Source organism: Aspergillus terreus, genomic scaffold, assembly GCF_000149615.1.
Source record: "Aspergillus terreus NIH2624 scaffold_2 genomic scaffold, whole genome shotgun sequence".
NCBI lineage: Eukaryota > Fungi > Ascomycota > Eurotiomycetes > Eurotiales > Aspergillaceae > Aspergillus > Aspergillus terreus.
Window position 1 is genome coordinate 1,603,583 of NT_165925.1, and position 27,049 is coordinate 1,630,631.

The following is a 27,049-nucleotide window of genomic DNA, read 5'->3' on the forward strand; positions in this document are numbered from 1 at the left end:
GTGGACGTGAGGTATAGCGGTATAGAGTCATGGCTGTGATTGTGCTATATACTGAGACCATTGTCCAACGGAGTATCTCGACCCCGGCGCAACATGTAGATTCTGGTCGTTCTGGATGTACTACGTTGGGTGGCTGGAAGGCACGTTGGTGTGTCAATAAGTAATGATAGTGAAGTGCAGTCTGGCTGAGCAGATATTGGTCCAAACATATACTCTACATGGTCGATGGTAATGTCTCTATATACCAACAGAGTCGTCGGGAGCATACAAAACGCCTGGGATGGTGGATTTAAAATCAAACTGCTGGTACTACAAACAATACCACCGCTCCTGCGTATATAGGACAGACCCGTCTACTTCTTCAATTCCCAATCATCACATGTTCATTGTCTCCATCCTTCACTTCCTCTCTATGATGAGCGCCCGAATTCCCATTCCAACCCCCAAAGGAATCCCCATTTTGGGCAATATCACAGAGCTGGCTCAGGATGTCCCCGAGTACAGTCTCTACCGGCTGGCCGATCAACACGGTATGCTACTCTGTCCCCTGTTCGATTCTATAGTAACAACTTTACAGGCCCCATCTTCCGCCTCACCTTCCTCAACCAAAGCATCGTCTTCGTCAATTCGTACGAGCTCGCTAACGAGGTCTGCGACGAGGACCGCTTCACCAAGACGGCCTGAAGGAAATCCGCAACTGCGTCCACGATGGCCTGTTCACGGCCAATTACCCCGGCGAGGAGAACCGGGAGATCGCCCACCGCGTCCTGGTCCCGGCGTTTGGGCCGCTGATGATCCGAGGGATGTTCGATGGTCAGTCATCTCTTCCCAGGCAGTTACATCCGACCTAGCTGACAGCATAGACATGTACGATATTGCGAGCCAGTTGGCCCTCAAATGGGCCCGTCAAGGCCCCAACACCGCCATCACGGTGAATGAAGACTTCACGCGCGTCAGCATGGACACGATCGCTCTCTGCGCACTAGGCACTCGGTTCAACTCCTTCTATCGAGACGAGATGCCGCATTTTATCGCCACCATGCGGAATCTCCTGCAGGCCTCGTCAGCGAGAGCATTGCGTCCGGCTGTCATGAACAAGCTGTCGACTAGCGACAACAACAAATACTGGAAGGACATTGCCGTGCTGCCAACTGGCACAGGACCTGGTCGACGCCCGGCTGCAAGACCCCGTCGACAAGAAAGACCTCCTCAACGCCCTGATCCTGGGCCGCGACCCGCAGACAGGCCAGAAGCTAACCACCGACTCGATCGTGAACAACATGATTACTTTTCTAATAGCCGGTATGCACCGAGACCCCTATCGACATGGCCATTTTCACGAACAACGCTACAGGCCACGAGACAACATCCGGCATGCTCTCCTTTCTCTTCTACGACCTCCTCAAACACCCACACGCGTATCGCAAGGCCCAAGACGAGGTCGACCGGGTGATCGGCCGACGCAAGATCACGGTCGAGGACTTGACCAAGCTCCCGTACATCACGGCCGTGATGCGTGAGACGCTCCGGCTGCATTGTCCCGTCACCATGCTGGTGGTCCATGCCCATCCTATCAGGAACAACGAGGACCCTGTCACCCTGGGAAACGGTCGGTACGAGCTCTACAAGGACGAACCCGTGGCCATCCACATCGGCAAGATCCACCGCGACCCGGCCGTGTACGGCGACGATGCCGACGAGTTCAAGCCAGAGCGGATGCTCGACGGTAAGTTTGAAAAGCTGCCGAAGAACGCGTGGAAGCCATTTGGAAACGGGATGCGCGCGTGTATCGGCCGTCCGTTCGCCTGGCAGGAGGTGCTGGTCGTCGTGGCGATGCTCTTGCAGAAAATTAACTTCCAGATGGTAAATCCCAGCTATGATCTGCGGTTGAAACAGGCCATGACGCTAAAGCCTGACGGGTTCACCTTTCGGGCGGCGATCAGACATGGCCTGGATGCTACCAGGCTGAGTGCTTTCTTGAATAGGGGCAGTGACCTTACTGAATATGCTGGCGCGCTGGGTCGAGAGTGCAATATGGAGATGGTCTTGGGCAATCATTTGAAACCGATGCGCATCTTCTTTGGCAGCAATATGGGAACATGCGAGGCGTTTGCATGGCGACTGGCTCACGACGCGCTCCAATATGGATTCCGAGCTGAGGTCAAGGCGCTGGATGCAGCTCGGGAGAACCTCTCTCGCGGTGATCCAGTTGCGTTCATGACCGCGTCGTATGAAGGGCAGCCCCCGGACAATGCCACGCACTTTTTCGAATGGCTCAAGGGTCTAGAAGGAGACAAGCTCGAGGGAGTCAACTATGCGGTGTCTGGCTGTGGTCATCGTGAGTGTCCAGTCTATTGACCGTCTGTCCGCTGTGCTGATACCAACGCAACCAGATGACTGGCAAGCTACCTTCCACTCCATCCCTAAGGCGATCGACCGTCTTGTACACCAGCGTGCCGGCACACGTCTTTGTGAGATTGGAACGGCCGACGCAGCCAACTCGGACATGTTCACTGATTTCGACAGCTGGGGCGAGTCAGTCTTCTGGCCGGCGGTCATGTCAAAATTCGGAGTCCAGGTGAATGGCACCGCGAAAGAAGCATCGAACCTTGAGATTCAAATCCGTCCCGGGAGGCGCGTCTCTGCATTAGGCCTACAGCTGCAAGAAGGTCAGGTTTTAGAGAACAGGCTTCTCACAGCGCCCTCCGTGCCGGAAAAGCGGATGCTGCGATTCAAGCTACCACCAGACATGACCTACCAATGTGGTGATTACCTGGCTATCCTGCCTGTCAACCCGCCAAATGTCGTTCGCTGGGCGATTCGTCGCTTCAACCTCTCCTGGGACTCCATGTTGACCGTCTGGAAACCTACTGATGCCAGCGGGTTGATCGCTGTACCTTTGGAGACTCCCATTTCTGCGTTGGAGCTCTTTTCCACCTACGTTGAGTTGTCGCAGCCCGCATCCAAGCGGGACCTGAAGTACCTGGCAGATGCGGCAAATGGGGATACAGCTGTCCAGAACGAACTGCGCTCCCTGGCTTCCGACGCCACACGGTTTGTGGATGAAATCGTCCAGAAACGAGTGAGTCCGCTCGACATATTGCTACGCCATCCCGTCATCGACCTCCCTCTGAATACGTTCCTTACGATGCTCCTCCTCATGCGCGTGCGTCAGTACTCATATCGTCTTCTCCACTGGTGGATCCATCGGAATGCTCTATTACATTTTCGGTGCTCAAATCCCCATCTCCGTCGACAAGCTCACGAGACCCTGGCTTTGAGGGCGTCGCATCCACTTACCTGGCCGGTCTCCAGCCCGGCGAAAAGGCCCATATGACCGTACGTCGGTCGACCTTTGGCTTCAAGCCACCCCTCGACCTTCAAACCCCCATGATCATGGCTTGTGCGGGGAGTGGGCTGGCCCCATTCCGGGGATTCATCATGGACCGCGCGGAGAAGATTCGCGGCCGGCAGTTGACAGGTGCGCCGCATCCCGACATCCGCGGCCTAGCCAAGGCCATCTTGTACGTCGGCTGTCGCACCAAGGGCGTGGATGACATCCACGCAGAGGAGCTGGCGGAGTGGGAGCGTCTGGGCGCGGTCGATGTGCGGTGGGTGTATAGTCGTCCGGCTGGCGATTCGCTGTCTGGCAGCTCCCCACATGAGGGGTCTGATGGGGCCGACAGAAGCAGGTGGCGACGACACGTTCAGGATCAGATCGTCCACGACCGAGAGGAGCTTGTTGCGCTGCTCGAACGGGGGGCGCGCATTTTCGTCTGCGGTGGCACAGGGGTCGGCCAGGGGGTGCGCCAGGCTCTCAAGCGCATCTACCTGCGGCAACGGTGGGACGGGTGTCGTCTGCGCATTGATACCGACGAGGGTGATCCAAGCAGGACGGCAGATGATGAGGACGCCGCAGCCGAGAGGTTTCTGGAGATGTTGAAGACGAAGGAGCGGTACGCGACAGACGTGTTCACTTAGAGGCAGCTAGAGCCAGCCACGCATTATCTACACCCCTACTAGCCATCCTTGTCGACAGATGAACGGAGTACTCTTTCCCCGACATCGCCAGCCCCATTTAGCCTGTCTTACATCCTCCACCCAGAGCGTTACTTCTCCACATCTTTCCCCCGGATCTTCATCGCTCCACCCACCCCAGAGAACGGGGAAGAGCAGTGATGCAGCGCCCTCAGATGGCACGCTGACACAAATACCCAGCTTCTCGCTGCATTTCATTGCCCTTCCATCTTCTATCGGGCTTTCCTCGGCTGATCCTGCCCTAGACCTGAACAATCAAACGGGCCGCCACGCCCCGCAAGCCGGACTACGGCCAAGACGTTAGGCTGGTTGGGGTCCGGGATAAATTGGCTAAAGGCAAAGCTTTCCTCGAGACTTAAGCAGTCTTGTCGCCCGTGGTGTTGTCGGGTGGTGATTTCTGTTCCGTAACGCACGATGGCAGCGCAGACGCAGAGCGGTCCCCGGCTGGCACACAGGTAAGACTTTCTCCAGATTGACCAGCATGAACAATTGCTTATCGTGTTGGAGCCACGCCCACGAGGGAGACATCCCCGGGACGGTGGATTTGACAGCTGCAGAGGGAGACGACACGGCGTACGGCCAGGCATTGTATCCTGTGCCATCGGAGGATCCCAACGATCCTCTCCAGGTAATCTTCCAATGCCATTTGAGGGAGTGAGCTGACAGAAGCAGTGGCCCGAGTGGAAGAAACATGTTATTCTCGTGATTATTTCCTTCTTTTCGTTTCTGGGAAATTGCTCCCTCGTCGGGCCCTCTGTCTATATCGCGATCTACAGCGAGGAATTCGGCGTCTCTCATGCGGCCGCCTCGGGTCTGATATCATACCCTAACCTGGCCTTTGGATTTGGTATGCTTTCATGCAGAGTTCCTAGGTAGTTCTATCGGCTGACCTCTAGGCTCCCTGATCCTCGTCCCGATGTATCTCAAGTTCGGCCGTCGGCCAGTCACGCTCTTCTCGATGTTGACGGTACCTCTTCGACCCTATACATCCATCATGGCCTGCTTGTGCTGACCGTGAGACAGTTCGTTGTCGGCCTCATCGGCGCATCCAGAGCCACCAGTTTCTCGGGGCTCATGGTGGCCCGCGTGTTCCACGGCTTTGGAAGCGGTGTCTGCGAGTCGCTTCCTGTGCAGATCGTCAACGACATTTTCTACCTGCACGAGAGGGGGAAGAGAATCGGATACTACACGAGTATGTCGGAGGTCCGTATCTAACATGATAGTCCACTGACCACTGCAGTCTGTCTGTGCATCGGGTCCACCGGGCCCCTCTACGCCAGCTACATGCTGTCAGGGGGATATTCCTGGCGACTGTTCTTCTACGTACTTGCCGCGTTTGCCGGCGCCCTGCTTATTCTGTCATTCATCTTTGTGGAAGAATCAGCCTACAAACGCGAGACCAAAGACGTCTCGCCGTCGCCATCCATTAACGCGGATGCGAAGCCCGGTGTGCTCCAGGTAGACCATGCCGACGTCTCTCCCAGCGCAATCCCCAAGCGCAAGACCTTTGTGGAAACGCTCAAGCCGTGGTCCGGCATCGACCACGACGCGGCCTTCTTCATGACGATGATCCGGTCGTTCACATATTTCTTCGTCCCGGCTGTGTTCTGGGTGATTACAACCTACGGTATGGGTATCCACTGCCACACGCGGCATTATACTAATGCCAGAACGACAGGCATCTACATCGGCCTGGGTGCGCTCACCTACAACTACACATTCCCGATCAAAATCACCGCTCCCCCCTACAACTGGAGCCAGGTACCCCTCCCCCCTCTCCCTCTAAGAAACCAAACTAACCCCCCAGACCAACTCCGGCCTCATCGCCATCGCCACAGCCGTCGGCTTCATCCTCGCGATCCCCTTCACCTCCCTATCCGACCGGCTCGCCGCCCGCCTAACCCGGCGCAACAACCACATCCGCGAGGCAGAGATGCGCCTCCCAGCCCTCCTGCCGGTGATGCTAATCTCTCCCGCAGGGCTCGTCCTGTACGGCCTCACGGCCCAGCGCAACCTGCACTGGATCGGGTACTTTTTCGGCGTGGGCATGTCGCAGTTCGGGTCGTACTTCTACTTCACGCTGACGCTGGCGTACGCGGTCGACTCGTACTACGCCAACACGTCCGAGATGCTCATCGCCATGAACCTGGGCAAGCAGGCCATCTCGTTCGGCATGGGCTCGTACCTGCTCGACTGGATCCTGAGCAACGGGTATGCGGTGGTGATCTCGGGGATCTTCTGCGCCGTGGCGCTGGCGAATAATCTGGCGTTGATTGTGTTTATGCTGTGGGGGAAGAAGATTCGGCGCGCGACGAATCGGTCGTGGTTGGGGAGGTTGCATGCGCGGTCGGCGACGAGGGATATGACGCATTAAATGGGGTGTCTGTGTGTCTGTGTGTGTGGTACTGAGTTGGGGCATATAGGGTTGATAGGACTTATCTACGTAACGGATAGACGATGTACCTCCACTTTTCTATTCATTCATTGACTTTCACTGACTACAAGTGGAGCTTGTTCCTGGCTGTTCTTGACATGACAGTAGTTCAGTGCCCCTCATCCCCACCATACATCATCACACCGCAACACTCAACACCAACAACACTCACAACCTCATCCCCATCCACATTCCGCTACTTAGGCAGCAAAAGGGACCGCCGAGCTAGTCGGCTTCGGGGTAGGCGTGCTGCTCGGGACCGCAGAGGAAGAGGGAGACGGGGTCGGAGTCGGGGACGCGGACGCGGACGGGGACCCAGGGAACGGAGGCAGACCAGTCGGCAGGCCCGTAGGAAGCCCGGTAAGCAGGCCCGACGGCAACGGGAACGGCAGATCAGTCGGGATACCCGTCGGCAGCGAGAAGGGCAGGTCGGTAGGGATCGAGAAAGGCAGGTCACCCAGGCCCTGGCGCTTCTCGAGAGGGAGGCCAGAGGGAATGAGGCCGGTGGGGATAGACAATGGCAGGTCAGTCGGGAAGCCCGAGGGGAGCAGGCCAGACAAGCCGGAAGGAATGGGCAGGTCGGTTGGCAAGCCGGTGGGCAGAGGGAAGGGCAGAGAGAAGGGCAGGTCGAGGCCCTGGCTCTCTTCGGCCGGAGTGGGCAGGGCGAGGGCACAGCCTGCGAAGCCCAGAGCGGCGATGTTGGAGAACTTCATGTTGGAAAGAATGATAGTGGTTTAATAAGATTGGTTTAGAAGGACAGTGGTAGAAGAAAGTGATTGAAGGCACAGCCTGGATGCGAGGATGGTGGTGAGCACGACGGGTGTTTATATACCTTCGACTCCGCGATCTGGGCCCCAGATCAAGGGTTCGTCTCGAGTCGACGAGGATTAGAATATGGGCCATTCGGTCCAGCCCTGGAGAGCACGTTTTGTCTCATCCTGGAAAGTTGATAGGTAGATCATTGAGCTCCGGGCACATGGTGTTCGATATCTCCAGTATGCGGTGGGTCGGCAAGAAGACGACCATCTTCCTAGCCGAACGGTATTTGACCAAAAGCCTAGGTCAAAGCCTAGATCGACGAGGCCCTGGCGAAGAAATGCCGGTCTGGCCTGCTCTGTAGTGACATAAAACGCAATGATCTGCCCTTGCGAAACGTTGGAGGTTCCAATTCCCGGTCGATTGCGAACCAGTTTCCCATGAGCGTCTCAAAATCTAGTCCCGGTTCTGGGGCTGATAGCGAAATGGCTCATCAACCGAATGCCGACCTGTATATGACCTCATCACTGTTCGCCATCTTGGAGTCATCTTCCGACGGCCGAGCGAGGTACATGGTCTGGTCTGTCTCAAACTTCGGGTCCCTAACTGGGATTTGGATCGTTGGTCGTTGAATTGTGGAGAATCGACCACCTCTGATGGTCAGAGCCCGATAAGGGGACTTATTTGCATGGCGTTTGGTGATCGACACTCTTCAAGTCGACTGAATTGCTGTTCGGTTCCAGGCCTCTGCGTACTCCATATCTCCGGAGAATGGAGTCAATGGATCTGATCAAAACAGGGCACAGCCTACGTGGCGGTGGACCCATTGCCGGCGAACCTTGGGCGCAGTCAGGCCAATTCTTGCAACTTGATCGAACCGTTGTCCGTCAGATCGTGACTCCAAAGCGAAGTGGAGGAGCGTTGTCGATCGCGGTCATCCTGCCCGGATGGGGTGATGAGCCGAGGAACGGCCGTTCCATGGAACCGCCGTCTCAAAAAAGGGGATCCAGCAAAGCACGAACCGGGGACTCGCTGGGGACTTATCAGGAACTCATCATTCGAGAAGTAGAAGAGTTGGTACTCCGTACGGAGTAGATTGCGTGTCGTCGGCTCTCTTAGGGTTCATCCCGTCACGCTTGCTGCCTGAGGTCACCCATCCCAATCTTGAACCACTTTGTGTCGACGACCAAATTGATGCCTATAGAATGCGTCTAAGCTGTATATACGTATTAACATGTGCACATGACTCGCGGCAATGCGCATAATATATTTCTATCATCCTATACTAGCTTTTCATCGAACCTATGCACCAATGCTTTCTCTCTTCTGTGAGCATTGCGACACCAGCGGATGATCATCCCGCTGAGCATAACGCCAGCTACAACCATAAGCGCGATAAAAGCTATGTCTTTCTCTTTGAGCCTCCTGACAAAAGCTCCCGCCCATCCATACCATGATGACCCGAGACGACGAAACAGTGGGGTGGTCACTCTTCCGTCCAGCATATGCATGGACGGAATCTGCGGTGGTCATGACAGGATGCGCAGCGAACTTCTGTCGTTTTGCGTCGTAAAAATAGTCCTAGACATCCGATCAGTACCTAACTCTGTAATACCAAACTTGAACATACGAAGCATAATGACGCCCGGTACTGAACATGGCCGTTGCATCCGGAGACAGCAGCCATTGTCGATTAAAAGCGGGCAAATTCCAAATCAGCTCCTTGACAAAGGCGTTCCGCGGGGATGCCATCATCATGTCAACGGAGAACCCAAATGGATGAGCGGCTGGTGCGACGAACTCGAACCGGCGTAACGGTTCCAACGAGCGTTTGCATTCGAGGTCTAGATCCAGGACCGCACCTGGGCAATAAACCATGAGTATTATCCCCTCTATTATTTCCGTAGGCCGTCACTCACCCCCATCCGTATACAACACGTATCGAAGCGCATCAACCTTTTGCTCCCAGTACGGGTAATTCCGCCACATCTCCCAGTATTTTGGGAAATGCTGTTGCACAAACTCGTCTGCGCTGACGTCGTCCCAGAAGAACGGCTGCCATCCTGGATGGAGCTTCAAGCATGCGGCTCTTGCGATAGACTGTTCCACATGCGGCTGTGATGGGCCCAAGAGGATGTGGTGTAGTCGTGGAGGAACTACGGTGGGGTCGTGTCTGGGGGGAACTGAAGTGTTTGTGTTGTCGTAAGCGCGGAAGGTGACATCGAAGCCATCAAAATGCTGTGAAATAACTGAATGTGCTGCCGACGTGTGCCAGGTTAGAGGAAGTCTGATCAAGAGGAATAGCTGTGCGCCTCCAGGTATAGACACTAGTAAGGTTGTGATGATTAGAAGAATGGCAACCAGCCCAATGAGAAGGGAACTCATGGTGCCGTCAATTGTCAATGTCATGAGGATCAGTGTCTGCTTTCAATAATGGCATCCGAAGTATATATGTTTCGGTGTACGATGAACCAAAGACTACCCATTGTTCTGAATATATTCTGCGGTAATACAGGCTACGTGATTCTTTTATGAGCCAGGGACTAGGATCATCTTTATAAGCCAACCGCAATATTAATAGCTGTGTCTTTGTCCTATGGACAAAGGTCGTGGCGAAGCTTCGAGACATAACACGCACAACCAGATTGCACATTACCGCATGACTGGAGCTCTGCAGCTTTTATACCGCTGGTTTGAAAGGTCTCATAGATTGCTTAGACGAAGACTGTTGAGGTGACATGACAGGACACAACAATATCAGATCCTTTAGGGTTTAGCCTTCCCCACAACTTAATCTCCAACACCAATCAACATGCATTCTAGAAGAGTCTGACCAATCACCATGCATACCTTATTCAAGACCACACCAATCATCGTGCAAAACCCAAACCTTCCGCTCCATCTCGATAAGGCAAAGTAAAAATTCTTATCAATGGCTGCTGGTGATGCAATTCAGCTCGGTATTTGCATCACGAGCAGCCTGCGATAAGCCTTGATATCCTCCTAATCAGGGGAATATACACCCCGCGGTCTCTCACTCGACACGGGCGTCCACTTTCACCAGCCCAATTGACCACAAGCGCAGCGCATCTGTCAACATGCCCATAAAGAGCGTCGCAGTTATCGGCACGGGCCCATCCGGGGCCATTGCAGTCGATGCGCTGGTCCAGGAACAGGCCTTTGATGTGATCCGCGTGTTTGAACGGCAGGAAAAGGCCGGTGGATGTTGGTACGTCAATCACCCGCTGCGACATCAGGAAAGGAACCGTATTGACGTATAGCCGGAAGGATCTCACGAGAAAACGAAACCCCCGAACCGCTCGACATCGACCGTCTCTCGACGCGCACAGCAGACGCCCCCATCCCGCTGCCCTCGACGCTCCCGGCGCATCTGCCCGCCGTGACGCAGCATCGCTACGCCGACGCCCACATCTACCCCACGCTGCACACCAACGTCGACGCCTCTGTCATGGAATACTCCCAGGAACCCATTCCCGCCGTCCGCTCCGACGCCTCCATCGCCCTGCACGGCCCGGACACCCCCTTCCGCCACCATACCGTCATCTGCCAGTACATCGAGGACCTGCTCAACCGCAACGGCTACCAGGACCTGGTCGAGTACAACACCACCGTCGAGCGCGCCATCAAGGACCCCGTCTCGGGGCGGTGGGTGCTCACCCTGCGCCGCGCGGGCGCCCGCCCAGGATACGACTACTGGTGGTCCGAGACCGTCGATGCGCTGGTCGTCGCCTCGGGCCATTTTAACGTGCCATATGTGCCGGCCATCCCGGGACTGAAAGAGTTTGCGCAGAAATACCCCGGCAGCGTGGAGCACACCAAGCAGTATCGGGGACCGGAGAAGTATCGGGGAAAGGTGCATCTCCCCCTACCGACATACCTCCTCTTGTCTATAGATAGGTTGATTGCTGACAACAAGCAGAAAGTCATCACAGTCGGCGCCTCGGTCTCCGCCGCCGACACGGCCGTCAGCCTGATCGGCGCCGCGCAGGACCCCATCATCGCCGTCGTCCGCGGCAAGTACAACGTCTACTTTGGTGACGAGGCCTTCAAGCACCCGCAGATCCAGCGGCGGCCGCCCATCGCGCGCGTGTCGTGTGAGGACGGCGCGCGCACCGTACACTTCGAGGACGGGACGTCAGTCTCCGACGTCGACCACATTATCTTCGGCACAGGGTTCACCTGGACGCTGCCGTTCCTCCCGGACATTCCCATCCGGAATAACCGCGTACCGGATCTGTATCTGCATGTGTTCTACCAGCGAGATCCGTCTCTCGTTTTCCTGGGTGCGGTACGTTTCCCCTTCACCCTCTTGTCTTCTGATTAGCACCGATTTGCATACTGACAACGACAGGTCGGCGCCGGTTTAACCTTCAAACTATTTGAATGGCAAGCCGTGGCTGCCGCGCGCGTGCTCGCTGGCAAGGCCCAGCTGCCCCCGCTAACCGAGCAGCAGAAATGGGAAGCCGACCGTATCGCGGTGAAAGGCGACGGCCCGGGGTTCTTGATGGTGAACCCGGACTTTGAGGAATACTTTGAGAAGCTCCGCGCGCTGGCCGGGGAGCCTGCGCCGGGCGCGCCGGGACGGCGGTTGCCGCCGTTCGAGCAGGCGTGGGTGGACGATTTCAACGCAGGCCACGAGCGGCGGCGGCGCATGTGGCAGCGGGCGAACCGGGAGGCTCAGAGTAAACTATAGACGTGATAGAAGTTTTGGATAGACTGGATACCCCGTACAGATGTAACGGTGGAGGCTAGATATGTTCCGGCGGTGCATCTCCGCAGGGTCTAAATAATTAGTCCGCCAATTGATCATTCTGGTTTCATTCTAGTTTGCATTTACCTTTGGACTACTGTCGCGCAGTCCGTCCCAGATCAGCGCACGATCGGGGTATTTATACGGCCGCTGGACCTCGTGAAATGCACTTCACTGTGCTGTCTTGGTGCTCCCAAATGTTGTCAAAACACTCATTATTCTTCCTGATCATCCCTGGGGCCACGGCGAAATCGCTGTGGTCAAACACTCCAGGCGACTATGGCAATTTCATCACCACCGCGTTTCCTCTAGGCAATGGCCGGCTGGGAGGTACGTTCCGACCTGGCCTATCCTCCCATCAATGCTAACGTGGCCTATGCAGCAATGCCGGTCGGTTCATACGGCAAAGAAACAGTCAATCTAAACGTCGACTCGCTCTGGCACGGCGGACCCTTCGAAGACCCGGTAACAGATCATACTCCCTAAACCAGACTCACCCTCTAACAGAAAAGGCATACGCGGGTGGCAACCCGAACAACTGCAGAGCTGAGGCCCTCCCTGGAATACGCGATTTCATCTTCCAAAATGGAACGGGCAACGTCTCGGCCCTCCTGGGCGAATTCCCCTCCTACGGGTCGTACCAGGTCCTAGGAAACCTGACCATCGACCTGGGGGAGCTGGAGAATGTCCGTGGGTACAGACGGAGGCTCGATATGAAATCAGGGGTGTATACGGACGGGTTTGCGGTTGGGAATGCGCTCTATAATAGGTAAGTATTTACTCACTTGCCCGGTGCGGATTGCGCTGACATGCGCAGGACGGCATTCTGCTCGTACCCGGACCAGGTATGCGTGTATCACATCTCGTCCGCCAACGCTTCTCTTCCGTCTGTCGAGATCGGCCTGGAAAACCAGGTGGTCTCGCCCGCGCCCAACGTGACTTGTCATGCAAACAGTATCAGTCTGTACGGACAGACCTTCCCGACCATCGGGATGATTTACAACGCGCGCGCGACGGTGGTTGTACCGGGGAAATCGTCGGGCGATTTCTGCGCAGGAACCGTGGTGCGCGTCCCCAGCGGCCAGAAGGAGGTGTACATCGTGCTGGCGGCAGACACGAACTACGACGCGTCGAAGGGCAACGCCGCAGCCAAGTTCTCCTTCCGCGGAAGCGATCCGTACGAGAAAGTACTGCAGACAGCGTCCAAAGCAGCGAAAAAGTCATACGCCCAGCTCAAATCATCGCACGTCAAGGACTTCCGCGCCATCTCCGACGGGTTCACTCTCACCCTCCCCGATCGCAGGGACTCGGCAGGAAAGCCCACCACGGAGCTCATCGCCGCGTACACCCAGCCCGGGGACCCGTTCATCGAGGGCCTCCTCTTCGACTACGGGCGATACCTGTTCATGTCGTCCTCCCGCGCGGGCAGTCTCCCGCCGAATCTTCAAGGGCTCTGGACGGAGCAGGCGTCCCCCGCCTGGAGCGCGGACTACCACGCCAACATCAATCTGCAAATGAACCACTGGGCGGTTGAGCAGGTCGGCCTGGGCGAGTTGACGGAGCCGCTTTGGAAGTATATGGCCGACACGTGGCTGCCGCGGGGACAGGAGACTGCGCGGCTGTTGTACGGGGGTGAGGGATGGGTGACGCATGATGAGATGAACGTCTTCGGGCATACTGCGTATGTATTTGGAACTCCGTGGTCCTGCTGGGTATGAAGCTAACGCTGGGATAGGATGAAAAACGATGCGCAATGGGCCAACTATCCAGCCGTCAATGCATGGATGTCACAACACGTTTGGGACCATTTCGACTATACCCAGGACGCCGCATGGTATCAGAGCATGGGGTATCCCATCCTCAAGGGGGCCGCGCAGTTCTGGCTGTCCCAGCTAGTCCAGGATGAGCATTTCAACGACGGGACCTGGGTGGTGAACCCCTGCAATTCCCCCGAACATGGACCGACGGTGAGTTGTCACGCAGCACGATACAGCCCATACTAATAGTCGAACAGACATTCGGCTGCACAAACTACCAGCAGCTCATCTGGGAACTCTTCGACCACGTTCTCCGCGGGTGGACAGCCTCAGGCGATAAAGACCGCCTATTCCGCCGCGCCATCGCATCCAAATTCGCAGCATTAGACAATGGCATCCACATCGGCTCCTGGGGCCAGATCCAAGAATGGAAGCTCGACCTCGACACTCCCAACGACACCCACCGGCACCTCTCCAACCTTCATGCCTGGTACCCAGGCTACGCTATGCACGCGCTCAACAACCAGTACACCAACGTGTCGCAGGCGGTAGCCACAACGCTGCGGTCGCGCGGCGACGGGGTAGCAGATCAGAACACCGGGTGGGGTAAGATGTGGCGGAGTGCGTGCTGGGCGCTGCTCAATCACACGGAGACTGCGTATTCCATGTTGACCCTGGCGGTGCAGAACAATTTTGCAGCCAACGGACTTTCCATGTACACTGGGGCTCCGCCGTTCCAGATCGATGCAAATTTTGGGATCATGGGGGCCGTCACTTCGCTTCTCGTCCGGGATCTGGATAGACCAGCGTCGGACCAGACGAAGGTCCAACGAGTGGTACTAGGACCGGCGATCCCTTCGGCCTGGGGCGGTGGCTCGGTCGAAGGACTGCGCCTGCGCGGTGGAGGGTCTGTACGGTTCGGTTGGGATCAGCAGGGGAGAGTGACTTGGTGTGAGGCTGATCTGTCGCGACGGACAGCGCGGGCGCCTGTGTTCATGGTGGGAGAGGAGATTATCAAGTGTTGAGCTCGTTAGTATAGATAGTATACCTTGCACGCACAGAAAGTAAAGAAAGAGGACAGATAGTGCGCCGAGCTTTCAACAGCATCCTAGGCCATAAAGTCAGCCTTATGGATCCACAATACTCCGCCACAGCGGTGTCAGCCTTGTAGAGCAATCGCAGTGAGCGAGATATACCCAGATCAACACATCCTGTTCATCTCCATTCTCACTCCTGTCAGCCGCTCCAATATGGATTCTGCAACAGATCGCATGAGACAGGCCATAATCCGCCAAATCCGCCATCAAATGGCGCAGCAACCCCAGCACAACAATTCTCGCCGAATGCCCTCGATCTGGGACGAGGTTCCTCTGACTGAGGCCGATGCCCCTCTGCTATTCCATCCTCAACCTTCCCATGTCACCGAATTCGAACACGCCTGTCGGGGCAACTCTCTCGCGGCCGTACAGTCCATTGTCACGGCACACAGCCGCACCCCAGCCTTCCTCCACCGTGGTCTCCCCCTCGCCATCAGAGCCGGCCGCGTCGACATAGCCAGCTACCTGCTCGCTGCCGGGGCTCCCATGACCCGCGGCACACCATCCGACGTGCTCCTCGCACCGACGGCGCAGCAGATCCCGCTCTTCGAAGTCCTGAGCCAACACGGCTGGACACCCAATACCCCCGGGTACTACGGACACGTCCTGCTCCCGGAGGTCGTCACCAACCTCCCATTGCTTCGGTGGTTTCTCTCTCATGGGGCGGATCCCAACCGTGGCCCGCAACGCCCGTACGACAGTCCGTACGAGCGCTTCGGCGAGTCGGTGAAGAACTCCGGCTGTGCGCTTGAATTGGCTGCTGCACGTGGGAGCCCGGAGGCAGTGCGGTTGCTCCTGGATGCAGGGGCTGTTATGGACAACGGGTATCCACTGCATGCGGCTGCACGCGCCGTTCTGCGGGGCTCCGCGTCTCAACCTATGAGCAGGGAGTCTGATATCGGCCGCATTCCCGTGATGGAGTTCTTGGTGGAGCGCGGCGCAGACGTCAACCAGAGAATGGAGACGCGGTATGTAGAGCCGCGGTACGCCCTTCTCCTGGCTGCGATGGCCGGCGCCGTGGAGCGCGCGCGATGGTTGATCGAACACGGGGCAGACCCTGGAGTAGAGAAGGGCTGGCATGTTGATGATGACATGCGACTCCGGCGTACGCTGTAGCACCAGTCAAGGTCGAATCACCAGAACTAAATGAAAGCACTCAAGCACTCACCAGAACGAGAATGTACAGTACTTGGTATACTCCGTAGATGAAGAACATGAATTTACCCGATCTGGCAAAACGGAGAAACTGCGGGGACGAAATGCGGAGATTCTCCGATTCCCCTCTTCCCCTCTGTCAATTCCACCTCTTCCCACTTCAACCTCTCTACAGGGACAGCAATGGACTCCGTCAAGAACAAGGTCTATACCGTCACCGGCCTCGCGGGCATCGGCCTGGCCGTCGCCCAACACCTGCATCGCCAGGGCGCCAAACTCTCCCTAGCCGACATCAACGCCGACGTGCTGCAGGCCGCCTTCGTCACGCTCAACTCCGACGCCGACAACATCCTCACGACGGTCGTGGACATCAGCTCCGCCGCTTCAGTCAACGCCTGGATCGACGCCACGGTCCAGAAATTCGGGCATCTCGACGGCGCCGCCAACATGGCCGGCACGATTGGCCGGCACCACGGTATCGGCCGGCTCGCCGACATCGACGACGACGAGTGGGATATGTTGCTGCGTGTCAACCTCACCGGAACCATGTACTGTCTGCGAGCGCAGGTGCGCGCCATCGAGAAGACGGCCCGCGTCGGGAGTATTGTCAATGCGAGCAGTATCCAGGGTCTGCGGGGGTTTGCGCTGCATGCAGCGTATTCGGCGACAAAGCATGGGGTCGTGGGGTTGACGAAGAGTTTGGCGAAGGAGGTTGGGCCGGAGATTCGGGTGAATGCTGTTGCTCCGTGAGTTGGCCCGTTCCGCTTGTCTCCTGTTGGTGATCTTGTGCTGATCAGTCAGTGGCTCCATTCAAACCCCCCTCCTCGACAAGGCAAAGGGCATTCAGGGCGAGCTGGGAGCCAACCCCATCGTCTTTTCGCGTCACGGCACCGCCGACGAGGTCGCCCACTCGGTGGTCTTCCTGCTTAGCGATGCGGCGTCCTACACGACGGGGACAGTGCTGAATGTGGACGGCGGATGGGACCCGTAGAGCAGAGAACAGGGAAATCATCAGTTCTATATTCATCCATGAAACGTATATACCCAAAGATCTATATGCACGATGCAACCCGGCGCCGTTGCTGAAAGAAACCGATAACGCCAGTCCAGTCCAAACCTGCTCTATACCCGACGGCAGGGTGATACGAGGAGCCCAGGTTAGCAGTACAACCATAAGAACCACCCGGAAACTAAGATGGATACAATCAGTTTGAGACCACGCAGATGGGTGGCAACCAGCCAAGCACATACACAATATAGTCGTGATCGTGAGCTGGTAGTTCGGGCGGAGATGCGACCCGGCATTCTTCGAGGCCCTGTGGCAATTCCTTCCATGAGCATGTGTCAATCAAGTCAGTCTGGATATCTGACAAACCTTGCTTCTGGCCACCCGTCCACATAGCCCAGGTAATTCCAGCCGAGATGTGCGTCCTGCATCGGTTAATTCTGCCTGCATCTGGAGCCATTGGGTAGACGTACAGCATCAGTAAAGCCAACCGACGTGTTGACTGCGCACGTTAGTTGGGCCCTTGTCCAGATTCTGGCAGGACTACTCACGGTAGTGATAGTACAAAATATCCGGATCCGTCGCATTGCCCGATAAAACCCCCACGCCCCCTGGGGCATACACCACCCCCCGATTCGAGTCGTAGACGACCGTGCCGCCTCCTTCTAGCAAAGATACGCCGTTTTTATCGACAAACGGCCCGCGCACGTCCTTCGACCGCCCCACGCGAATGCTGTATTCTTTCCCCGCGACCGGGAATCCCTTACCCAGGAACCGACAGCATTTTCCGTGGCTGAACCACAGGTAATAATACGGTTCCCGATAGCTCATGAACGACCCCTCGATGGGCTTCACCTTCTGGTCGGGCACGTAGGCCAGGTTCTTCGCATCGGGGTGGTCCGGGTCCTCCACGGATAGCAGATCGGTCGCGAGAGGCACCTGGTAGATGCCGTGCCAGAAACTGCCGTATAGGAGGTATGGTTTCCCCGATTGCTGGTCGGTGATGAAGCTGGCGTCGATGGCATTGGACTCGGTGTACGGCCAGATCTGCGAATGTGGACCCTTCTCGGTGTTGATCACGGCGCCATGGTCGGTCCACGAGCCTTCGATCGCGTCCGTCGAGGCGACGCCAATGGCACTGTTGCGACTCCCGTGACGACTGACGGTGTAGAAGCAGTAGAAGCGACCGTTGTATTCGACCGTGGTGGGAGCCCACGGCCGCGTGCGATTTTCCTTCTTGATCAGGCTGGGCCCGTCGAGCACGGTTCCGATGCGCTGCCAGGGCCCGTCGAGACTGGTGGCCTTGAGAATGGGGACGTGGACTCCGCCGCGAAACATGTAATATGCGCCGTTGTTATGCACAATATTGGGGTCATGGACGGCGAGATGGCCCTGGTTGGGCAATGGATATAGAGTCGTCTGGGAGAAAATGGATGGCGGGCCCAGCGGCGAATCCGCGGGCGCCGCATGGACGGCGCATCGCCATGAGAGCAGGATCCCGAAGATCCGATCGAAGCGCACCATGGAGGGAGGCTATGGGTTGGAGATCATGGGTGTATGAAGTTGACCGTCGACACAATACGAAGATAAAGATAAAAAGACAAGGATATCCACACAATGGGGGACGAAATGTTGACGTCAAACAGGCATAGGTAGTAAGAATCAAGGAAAGAATCCGCGACAACAAGGAGGCGGTGGAGAATATATGACTTTTCTTAGAGGGAAAAAAATCGGTCTCTTCCGGTGCCTTATCTTAATGTCCAAAAACCCGACCAGCAGATCAACGTCCTATGAAAAGCGCGGGCGCGTCGAGGGAAAAAATTGACGAAGGGAGGCGAAGCAATCATGCTGCGATGGCACCGGTCCAGGGTATTCTGGAGTATGGAGCCTGTACCTGTATGTACTGTACAGCCCCCCCGGGCTTATTTATAGGCCAGCAGCAGTCAACAGCAGCGGGTAAATAAGTAATACGCGGGCGAGACCCTTCCGACAGGGACCAGAGTCAATGCGGATTAACCTTTGTGAGGCTAGGCATCCATCGGCCATCCGCGGATCGACAGCCGATCATCGCATTGCAACGCCAGAAGCCCCTATTTGCAGCGTCATCATCATCATAGCCATCATCGATCATCATACAGCATTGACAGAATGTTATATACAACATGTCCAGCACACCCCCATCATCAGAAGAGAGCGAGAGTACCTTACCGAGATCGCATCGATCAACCTTCAAAGGTGATGCCCGTCAGATCCGCCCAATCGAATGCGTCCAGAAACGGATCCAATTCTCCCTGCTGTGTAAGTGGGTAAGCGGTTAGTTGACTAGCAATGCATATTGTAGAGCAATCAAGCGAGGAACAGAAGCACTTGCCGGCACGCCAAATCCGCCCGGGGGGTGCCACAGACTCAAGTCCGGAGCCATCGGCGTTCCCATAGCCGTGCTAGCAGTCACGCTTGGGACCTGGAGAGGAGAGCTGTTAGAATCCTGGATGCCTCGGTACGCCCGTACTCCGTAGTCCAAAGACTCACTTGATTCGTCTTAAAGTTCCCCATCCCCCACTCCCCGAGATGAGCGCAATTGGCATGACGCGTAAACAGCGTCTGTGCGAAAAAGATCACCCGGTTCACCACCTCCTGCTTATATAGATTGGCCTGTCCCGGCCAGAGCGTCACCTTGGCCAACGCCAGCAGAGTGGACATGAAGAAGTACTCCTTGGCTCCTTTGACGACAAGCAGCCAGCGGGACTCCAGGCAGGTGAGAACCGTCTCCGCCAGCGAGACCAACGACTCCGGCATGCCCGTCAGTGTCCGAGTGAGAGACATCGCCGACGATCCTGGAGATTAGTTAGACAGCGGATCGGTCGTGAGGCAGGGAATTCGAACATACCAGCACCGCCCTCTCCCTCATGGAGTAACTGGCAGATGGAGCAGTAAGCCTGCACGGTCCAATCCCCCAGAATACAGAGCGATAACAGTCGCGAAGTTTCATGAAGCCGCTTTTGAGTCGAGAGAATCATCGTGGCAACCTCCAGACGAGCGCGCGCCGACGGAGCGAAGACGATCTCCCGCGGCGCTTCGATCGCAAATGGCGTATGGATCGACAGAAGACTGTAGCCGATCTTGGCTTCCAACAGCGCTTTGATCAAGATCATCCGGTGCTGGGTCTGGAAATCTTCGACTCCCGATAGAGACCACGATGGGATTTTCGAAAGATGTCGGTTAAGTTCCCAGTCGATGCGTAAGATTTCCTCGTATCGACAGATGATCCGGGGTGAATGCATCAACGCACAGACTTTCAGCCTCACAGGCAGGGATTTGAGTAGCACGGATTGAAAGGAGCAATCCGTGAGCTCCGTGAGGGGTCGCTCCGGTGGAAGTTCTTCGCTCGTTTCCTGGATATCGCTATCGTTAATGTTGAGCGGAGGCGCAGTATCGTAGTCCGACTCGTTTACTGAAGGCGGCATGCCACGCTCCATGGAAATCTGAAGGTCGAGTTCCACGATGGTGGCCCAGATGCGGCGACGCATTTCCTTGTTGAACATAGAAATCTTGGTATACTTGCTGGGGTCACGATGATACCCGCTCAGCATGGCCTGTTTCACGATAGACCCTATGGACAGCCACGCTTTGCTGCGTTTCATCCCGTGGATGTTGTGAGCAATGATTAAAAGCACATACACGCGCAGCGCAGTGATGTCCGGCCGTTTGATGTGGGTATTCTCAATCCACTTTTCGGCATGCAGCACCCACTCGACTGCAGTGTAACAAGTCAGATGGGCCTCGTTTTTCATCTGCAGTGACTCCGCGTCCGCGAGGTTCCATGCACATGCCAAAATCAGCAGTAACTGCACCACAAAGAGACAAGACACTCGATCGGGCTCGTCCGTCTGGGCCCAAAACTCGTCGAGCTCTCGGAGGAACGAGGGGACATGAAGAATCCGGTGGGTGGATTCAATGTAGGTAAAGTAGAGCATGACGAGCTCGTCAACTACCCGACGAGACGGAAGCATGGCGATCAACGAAGCTGTATTCGGGTCGGGAAAGGGGGTATCCGCGAGGACCTTCTTCCATAGGCCTTTCTTCACCCGGAAGAGATCCGGACGAAGAGCGGACAGATGCGGACTGGTTAGTCTGATATCCTCCGCAAAAGTTCTAATATCAGGAAACTGCATCAGGGTTAGTCATAATTCCCGGGGCATTCTACTCTGGAGGATATGCACCTGGGCGATTAGATTGGCAAACATGCCAGATCCGTTGTAGCGAGTCTTGGTCTGTCGTCCGCGCATCAGAAACCGCGGGGCCATATCCAACTGCTGAGAGGGCGACACCGGTTCTTCCTCATCGCTGGAGGAATGAGCCGAATCCTCACGGCGGGGATGGTACGAATGGTGTTGATGATGATGGGCCGGACGCTGTAACACCTCCCGGTTCACATAGGGTTCTTGATCCACCGCAGCTTTGGGGGCTCCCAGGACGGTTTCCAAGAAATGATCTCGCTTCTCTTCAACCGGACGCACCCCTTTGGCGGCATGTTGAGGCCGAGTCGGCAAACTGCTTATCGCCGAGTCTGGGGTAGGATGCGACCGATCAACCGGCGGTAATTGCACGACGCCGGTGGAACCTCGGTCGGAGAAGGCGGGCGAAACCACCGTATTGGGTTGTTGCCATAGGAAGCCATCTTCATAGGTACATTTGGAGGGCGTTTTGCTCTTTTGACATCGACCGCAGACGGGATACTCACGATCACAGCGGAGTTTCCGACTGCGACATTGGGTGCACGCCACCGTCCGACGGCGTCTCTTCCGTACCCGGGGCTGTTCCTGCTGACGGGGGGAACCAGACACCGGAAGAGGATCGGGCTGGACGTCGGTCATGATGGGGAGGGAGGGAGAGATTGAGGGGACAGGATCAGCTGAAGAACGACGGAGGAGTACTCTGTATGTAAGAGGAGAACATGATCATGTCATCGCAGACTAGTCGTAGTAGTTCTTTACCCTAGGCAGCTCCGTAGTCGAACTCTTTCTATGCCGTCTGGTTCGACATGAACCATCGGACTATGCAGGATTAGCTAAGACATCGCTTACGTGTTACGGCCCCACCCCGGCGGTAACTACCGGATGGGGACTAGCGGCCTCGGGAAGTGTCCGTGCTGAGTCATTGCGAGGCTTAACCCGATTAAGCATCCTTCTGTGTCTCTTTCTTCCCCAGCGTCAACACATTCGGATTCACGGTGATGGATTATATTCCGTTGTTGGCTTCCTCTGCCGAGGATCTACCTATTGGAATCAGACTCTCTGTTACACAATGTTCCTCTACCCAATCGCTTCCCCACCCGGTCATGCTGACGTCCGGATCTCGGGGATAACTTCCTCGGTGTACTCGGTGTATTCCCATCCCAGCATCTCCGAAAAAGACTACGACATATATACCCTGGGCCTATACGGAGTACAGCGCCCTTTAGGCACCCTCGATAATCTCTGTCGTATATATTTGCCTCTTTTCTTGGTCCCCAAAATCAAGGGTCTCTTTCCTACCCGCTAGACCCATTGATCGTCCAGTCGGGTGTCCACCATGCTCCGGTCTCTCCTCTGGCGCCAGTCCACCACGGACTATCTCTTCCCCACCGTTGACCCTGGCCAAGACGGTCCCGACTGCAAGTCTGACTGCGCCGACTGCACCGTGCATTTCCCGTCCAAAGTCAAGATCGAAACCTCCCGGCCACTGTACGGACATATCAAGCAATTTAGCACGCATGTGCTCGTCGCGACGGGTCGGTCAGATTGGACCGAAAAGGTCGAGCAAGAGAAAGGCAGCCTAATGGAGGCCTTTGACAGCTCGTCTGCCAAGTCTAAACAAGGGGTCTGTGACCTTTTCCCCTGCGTCGTAACTACTAGTTAAATGTCCTTGGCTGACTAGGCATCAAATACCACAGCGGCTCATGGTCTCCGCTTCGAACCTTAACCCCCCTGAGAGTGACTCGGAAAAGCAAACCGGAACCACGGTCCTGCTCTTACCGTCTTTTACCTTTGTTGATGGAGTCAGCCCGGGCGACGTCCGGGAACTCATCGACTGTTTCATAGACGCCCCGACGGACCAGCCCGCCACGTCGCGACTGACGTCCCGGCCTTGCGAATATGACTATGTGATACTGCTATGCTCCCACAAACGACGCGATGCACGCTGTGGAATTACGGCTCCGTTAATCAAGAAAGAATTAGAGCGACACCTCCGACCTCGGGGTCTGTACCGCGACACTGACGACGAGCGTCCTGGTGGAGCCGGGATCTTCTATGTCTCACATGTCGGGGGCCACAAGTTTGCCGCTAACGTTCTTGTCTACCGGCGGAAAGAACAGCAGATGATTTGGTTGGCGCGAGTGAAGCCCGAGCACTGCCAGGGACTGGTCGAGTACACTTTGCTTCAGGGCAAGGTAGTGCACCCGGAGACCCAGTTACGGGGCGGATTTGACCGACTACGCGGGCTGACGAGTTGGTGATGGGAGGGTCGAGGACGATAAGATGATCTTGTGATGGTCGTTCCATTATGCAAGTTCTTCGATTGTCTGATACAGATCTTCTGGTCTGATAGATAAACAGGCAGAGCAATGGGTTGAAGTTCTTATTATTAACGTCGAAAGGTGATCTCGAAAAGTGGTGATTGGTGTGATATAGAAGGTTGCTAGAGGAGCATCAGAATAATGTGAGAGAGCTACTAGGTAGCTAAGGACTAATTTGTCGAGTCGCCCAAATACACACAGCGTCCTGCTTCGGAGGTGGTGTAACGAATACCTGACGAATAAAATGACGCTCAATTGCTATCTAGCCAAGTCATTATCCTCTTCCTTGTCCATATTTTCACATTCCAACCTTGTACCCTTAACCACTTTCTTCGTACTCTGCAAGTACTCGATCACAGTCAGGCAGGCTTTATGGATCCAAAGGACCTGCGAGCCGTGCAACAACATCTGGCGCACTTGACGATGCCAACTTCCGAACCTTGAGGTCATTGCAGAGACCTTCGAAAGGGTATATTATCGATACGGCCAGATTTTCATCAAAAGAAACCTGTGGCAGTACGACAATTATCCCCATATTATCATCGTGGATACTAGTTACAAGCCAGGATTAAACAATTGTGATGAGGATAGCACATTGGCCCTTGTAAGTTGTTCTAATCCTACCGCGCGGGTGACGTAGCGTGTCACCGACCGCGTTAATTGATTTTCGCGCACGCGACGGCCCCGACCCCTACCCGATCCTTCATCCAGCATATACTCCATCCCTTCAAATACACCATATTTCCTCCGCTTGCATACCGTCAACATGAAATAATGGCAGACACTCAGTCCCAGGAGATCCCCTCACAGTCCGCCACCCTACGCGCCGAGCTCAAAGAGTGGGAGAGAGCCTTCGCCGCCGCAAATGGAGGCCGCAAAGCCGAACGCAGTGATATCAAGAAGGTGCCTGAGATAGGTATGCCCTCATTGCACGTATCCTAAGAGACCAAACCACTAAAATCCCACCTCTATCAGCCGCAAAATACAAAGAGTACTCCCGACTCAAGTCCCTCGAAACACAACGCGAGAAAAAAACCCATTCCAAATCCGTGGACCTAGAAGAACGCCCCAAAAAACGCAAGCACGCATCGTCCGATGGCCCAGATACCACAAATCCTCTAACCACCCCCCGCAAATCCGCCAAGAACATCTTCGCGACTCCCTCCAAGGCCAAGGGAGCCGAAACACACCCCGCCCAAGTCGACCCCTACGATTCCCCGTCGGCCCTCCGCCGCCTGTTCAGTCCGTCCACCCACCAGCAGACCTCTTCTCCGCTCAAAGCCGCCATCGGGCCCACGCCCCAGCGGGACGGCAAGGCATTAGGTCTGTTCGATCTCCTGTCCGAGTCCGGGGGCAGCACCGCGACACCCTCGGCGCACCGACTGGCGACGGTGCGCGGCGCCGCGGCGCAGACCCCGTCCAAACGACGGGCAACCATGGATACCATCGCGGAGGAGGACGAGGAGGAAGATGAAGACCAAGACAGCCCGCGGTTGGAACGGACGCCGCTGTCGTCGGGCAAGAAGTTCATGCTCTCGACGCTCTTCGCGACGCCGACAACCTGGCGCTTTGCGACTATGATGGAGAAAGAGAACGGCGCGGCTAGCGCGGAGGGCGACGAGCCAGCCCACGTGGATGCAGCCCCCCCGGAACCTATCGAGTCCGAAACCCCGTCATTCCTTCGTCGGTCCAACTCGGGGCGATACGGTACCGGTGCGCCGAACGGGAATGCGGGTGGATTGAGTCCCATAGCTGTGCGGAAGCCGCCCCAGTTTGTCGGGAAGGGCTTGTCAGCATTGGTGCAGGGGCTGCGTGATATGGAGGAGGAGCGTATGGAGGATGACATGGACGTGTTGCGCGAGATTGAGGCCGAGCAAGCAGCCATGAATGTCGAGGTGACTGATAGTCAGGCTCAGGAGAGTAATGCCGGCCCGGTCTTCAAGAAGAAGGGCCAGAAACGGACTACGCGGAGAGTGCGCATGAAGCCTGTTGTCACCAAGTCCAAGCCCGAGCCTCAGATGGCAGAATCAGATGAGGAGACCGAAAACGACGCTGCCAATGAGAGCGGCGATGAGCTTGCTGCCGTGCCGGAGACACAGCATGCAAATGCCTCGAACGTCCACGACTCCGATGACGCGGCATCACTGCATACCATGTCGGAACCTGACCTCGACTCTGACGCCGATTACGAAGAGCCATCGCGACCGTTTGCGCGAAGTAAGAGCTTCACAGAAAAGATGAAGGAGGCCATCGGGGTCAACAAACTTCCCTCGAAGAACCCTCCGGAGAAGCCCTCTCAGCCTCAAGTTAAAGAAACGGAGAAGAAACAACCTCGCCTGCGAAAGGTCAATCCCGAAGCTCATGCCAACTACCGCTCTCTCAAGATCCGGAATAGGGGCAGCAAAGGCCGAGGCGCTGGGCGTTTTCGCCGACGTTGAATTTGCATTGGCTAGAAATTTACGAGAGACGACTTCGTTATACGCATCCCTGAAGATACCATACATAGTCTGCATATATTAGTCTATATATTATAAATACTGGAAATTGCGCAAAGCCGAGCATTGTACGAATGAGACGATCAAAATGCGTCATCAGTCGGGGACATATCGGTCCCGGGCATACTGCAGCCTTCTCGTCTGTGCAGCGGCATCCCTCGATCTTCGACGGTAAGGCCGCCGATGATAAGGCGGCTTCGACACGCCTCCCCGAGAAGCTCGGCCGTCACCTCGGTACACTGGCGTCGCGGTCGAGTCGCGGGATCCCGACATTGGGGTAATCTGCGATGGGGTGTCCTCGTATTGCACATGGCGATCCCAGTCTTCTAAAGACGTATAGGGACTGCGAAGCCAGGCTTGCAGCTCATGTAGGAACAAGCGAGCATTCTCTCTTCCGATAAAGTCTCGCAGAAGTTCTTCGGCCTGGCCCGCGCTTCCTTTGATGTCCACGGTGCGTAGGATGGCGATGATGTATTCCAGAAGAAACTCCGCATTATTCCCACGACGATTGTCGAGCCTCTGTTGTCCCGCACGAGGCACCCGTCCCGTCTCTGTTTCTGTGTCGGGATTCAGAAACGCAAACACCCTCAACTCGCGCCGGATCCACTTCCTGGCCCGTGAAACCAGCTCTTCCTCTCGGTTGAATCGCTCAGGCGTGAGCTCCTGATATTGCGACAGACGATTAGACCCTACTCTTAGTGAGTAGAGCTGGCGTCGGTAGACCTCCTCTCGACGTAGTAGCGCATCATCGGGCGACGGTCGGTCTCGCGGGAAGTCGGGGCGGCGGCGACGGGGTAGTCCACGGCGGAACCCAGGACCTGGTCGACGGTCGGACGTCGCAGAGGATGGTACGTTTTCTGATGGAGACGGAAGGGCAGGAAGTTGGTAGATCTTGATGCCATTCGGGCTATCGAGGTCGTACTTCACAGAGGTGATGTCGCTCTTACCTGCGCGGCGAGGTTAGTCTCAACTGACCGCTGGACA

The 27,049-nt window shown here is 56.1% G+C and overlaps 11 protein-coding genes across 11 annotated transcripts; 7 read left to right on the forward strand and 4 right to left on the reverse strand.

The window, feature by feature from the left end:
* Positions 1-415: 415 nt before the first annotated feature.
* Positions 416-3,981, forward strand: ATEG_01555 (bifunctional cytochrome P450/NADPH--P450 reductase; the record flags this gene model as incomplete). The annotated part of the gene is made up of 8 exons (XM_001208920.1): positions 416-530; positions 578-648; positions 687-813; positions 864-1,087; positions 1,161-1,302; positions 1,355-2,338; positions 2,394-3,166; positions 3,316-3,981. 8 exons carry the CDS (start codon positions 416-418, stop codon positions 3,979-3,981), a joined length of 3,102 nt encoding a protein of 1,033 aa, XP_001208920.1.
* A 538-nt stretch (positions 3,982-4,519) lies between these two features.
* On the forward strand, positions 4,520-6,412 carry ATEG_01556 (uncharacterized protein; the record flags this gene model as incomplete). Its single annotated transcript, XM_001208921.1, has 7 exons — positions 4,520-4,666; positions 4,711-4,885; positions 4,935-5,005; positions 5,062-5,230; positions 5,279-5,665; positions 5,709-5,734; positions 5,846-6,412. 7 exons carry the CDS (start codon positions 4,520-4,522, stop codon positions 6,410-6,412), a joined length of 1,542 nt encoding a protein of 513 aa, XP_001208921.1.
* Positions 6,413-6,672: 260 nt separating this feature from the next.
* On the reverse strand, positions 6,673-7,185 carry ATEG_01557 (extracellular proline-rich protein; the record flags this gene model as incomplete). The annotated part of the gene is made up of 1 exon (XM_001208922.1): positions 6,673-7,185. The coding sequence occupies one exon, from the start codon at positions 7,183-7,185 to the stop codon at positions 6,673-6,675; it is 513 nt and encodes a 170-aa protein (XP_001208922.1).
* Positions 7,186-7,713: 528 nt separating this feature from the next.
* ATEG_01558 (uncharacterized protein) lies at positions 7,714-8,323 on the forward strand (the record flags this gene model as incomplete). Its single annotated transcript, XM_001208923.1, has 2 exons — positions 7,714-7,796; positions 8,035-8,323. 2 exons carry the CDS (start codon positions 7,714-7,716, stop codon positions 8,321-8,323), a joined length of 372 nt encoding a protein of 123 aa, XP_001208923.1.
* Positions 8,324-8,530: 207 nt separating this feature from the next.
* On the reverse strand, positions 8,531-9,613 carry ATEG_01559 (glycosyltransferase family 32 protein; the record flags this gene model as incomplete). The annotated part of the gene is made up of 3 exons (XM_001208924.1): positions 8,531-8,606; positions 8,859-9,090; positions 9,148-9,613. 3 exons carry the CDS (start codon positions 9,611-9,613, stop codon positions 8,531-8,533), a joined length of 774 nt encoding a protein of 257 aa, XP_001208924.1.
* A 713-nt stretch (positions 9,614-10,326) lies between these two features.
* ATEG_01560 (uncharacterized protein) lies at positions 10,327-14,781 on the forward strand (the record flags this gene model as incomplete). Its single annotated transcript, XM_001208925.1, has 8 exons — positions 10,327-10,457; positions 10,517-11,537; positions 11,601-11,931; positions 12,108-12,329; positions 12,507-12,768; positions 12,817-13,680; positions 13,735-13,966; positions 14,014-14,781. 8 exons carry the CDS (start codon positions 10,327-10,329, stop codon positions 14,779-14,781), a joined length of 3,831 nt encoding a protein of 1,276 aa, XP_001208925.1.
* A 225-nt stretch (positions 14,782-15,006) lies between these two features.
* On the forward strand, positions 15,007-16,999 carry ATEG_01561 (uncharacterized protein; the record flags this gene model as incomplete). The annotated part of the gene is made up of 3 exons (XM_001208926.1): positions 15,007-15,958; positions 16,184-16,754; positions 16,810-16,999. 3 exons carry the CDS (start codon positions 15,007-15,009, stop codon positions 16,997-16,999), a joined length of 1,713 nt encoding a protein of 570 aa, XP_001208926.1.
* A 558-nt stretch (positions 17,000-17,557) lies between these two features.
* ATEG_01562 (endo 1,5-alpha-arabinase) lies at positions 17,558-18,538 on the reverse strand (the record flags this gene model as incomplete). Its single annotated transcript, XM_001208927.1, has 1 exon — positions 17,558-18,538. The coding sequence occupies one exon, from the start codon at positions 18,536-18,538 to the stop codon at positions 17,558-17,560; it is 981 nt and encodes a 326-aa protein (XP_001208927.1).
* Positions 18,539-19,328: 790 nt separating this feature from the next.
* On the reverse strand, positions 19,329-21,888 carry ATEG_01563 (putative C6 transcription factor; the record flags this gene model as incomplete). Its single annotated transcript, XM_001208928.1, has 4 exons — positions 19,329-19,475; positions 19,544-19,848; positions 19,902-21,180; positions 21,235-21,888. 4 exons carry the CDS (start codon positions 21,886-21,888, stop codon positions 19,329-19,331), a joined length of 2,385 nt encoding a protein of 794 aa, XP_001208928.1.
* A 697-nt stretch (positions 21,889-22,585) lies between these two features.
* Positions 22,586-23,510, forward strand: ATEG_01564 (sucrase/ferredoxin-like domain-containing protein; the record flags this gene model as incomplete). The annotated part of the gene is made up of 2 exons (XM_001208929.1): positions 22,586-22,873; positions 22,947-23,510. 2 exons carry the CDS (start codon positions 22,586-22,588, stop codon positions 23,508-23,510), a joined length of 852 nt encoding a protein of 283 aa, XP_001208929.1.
* Positions 23,511-24,344: 834 nt separating this feature from the next.
* On the forward strand, positions 24,345-26,008 carry sld2 (the record flags this gene model as incomplete). The annotated part of the gene is made up of 2 exons (XM_001208930.1): positions 24,345-24,486; positions 24,546-26,008. 2 exons carry the CDS (start codon positions 24,345-24,347, stop codon positions 26,006-26,008), a joined length of 1,605 nt encoding a protein of 534 aa, XP_001208930.1.
* Between the last annotated feature and the right edge of the window lie 1,041 nt (positions 26,009-27,049).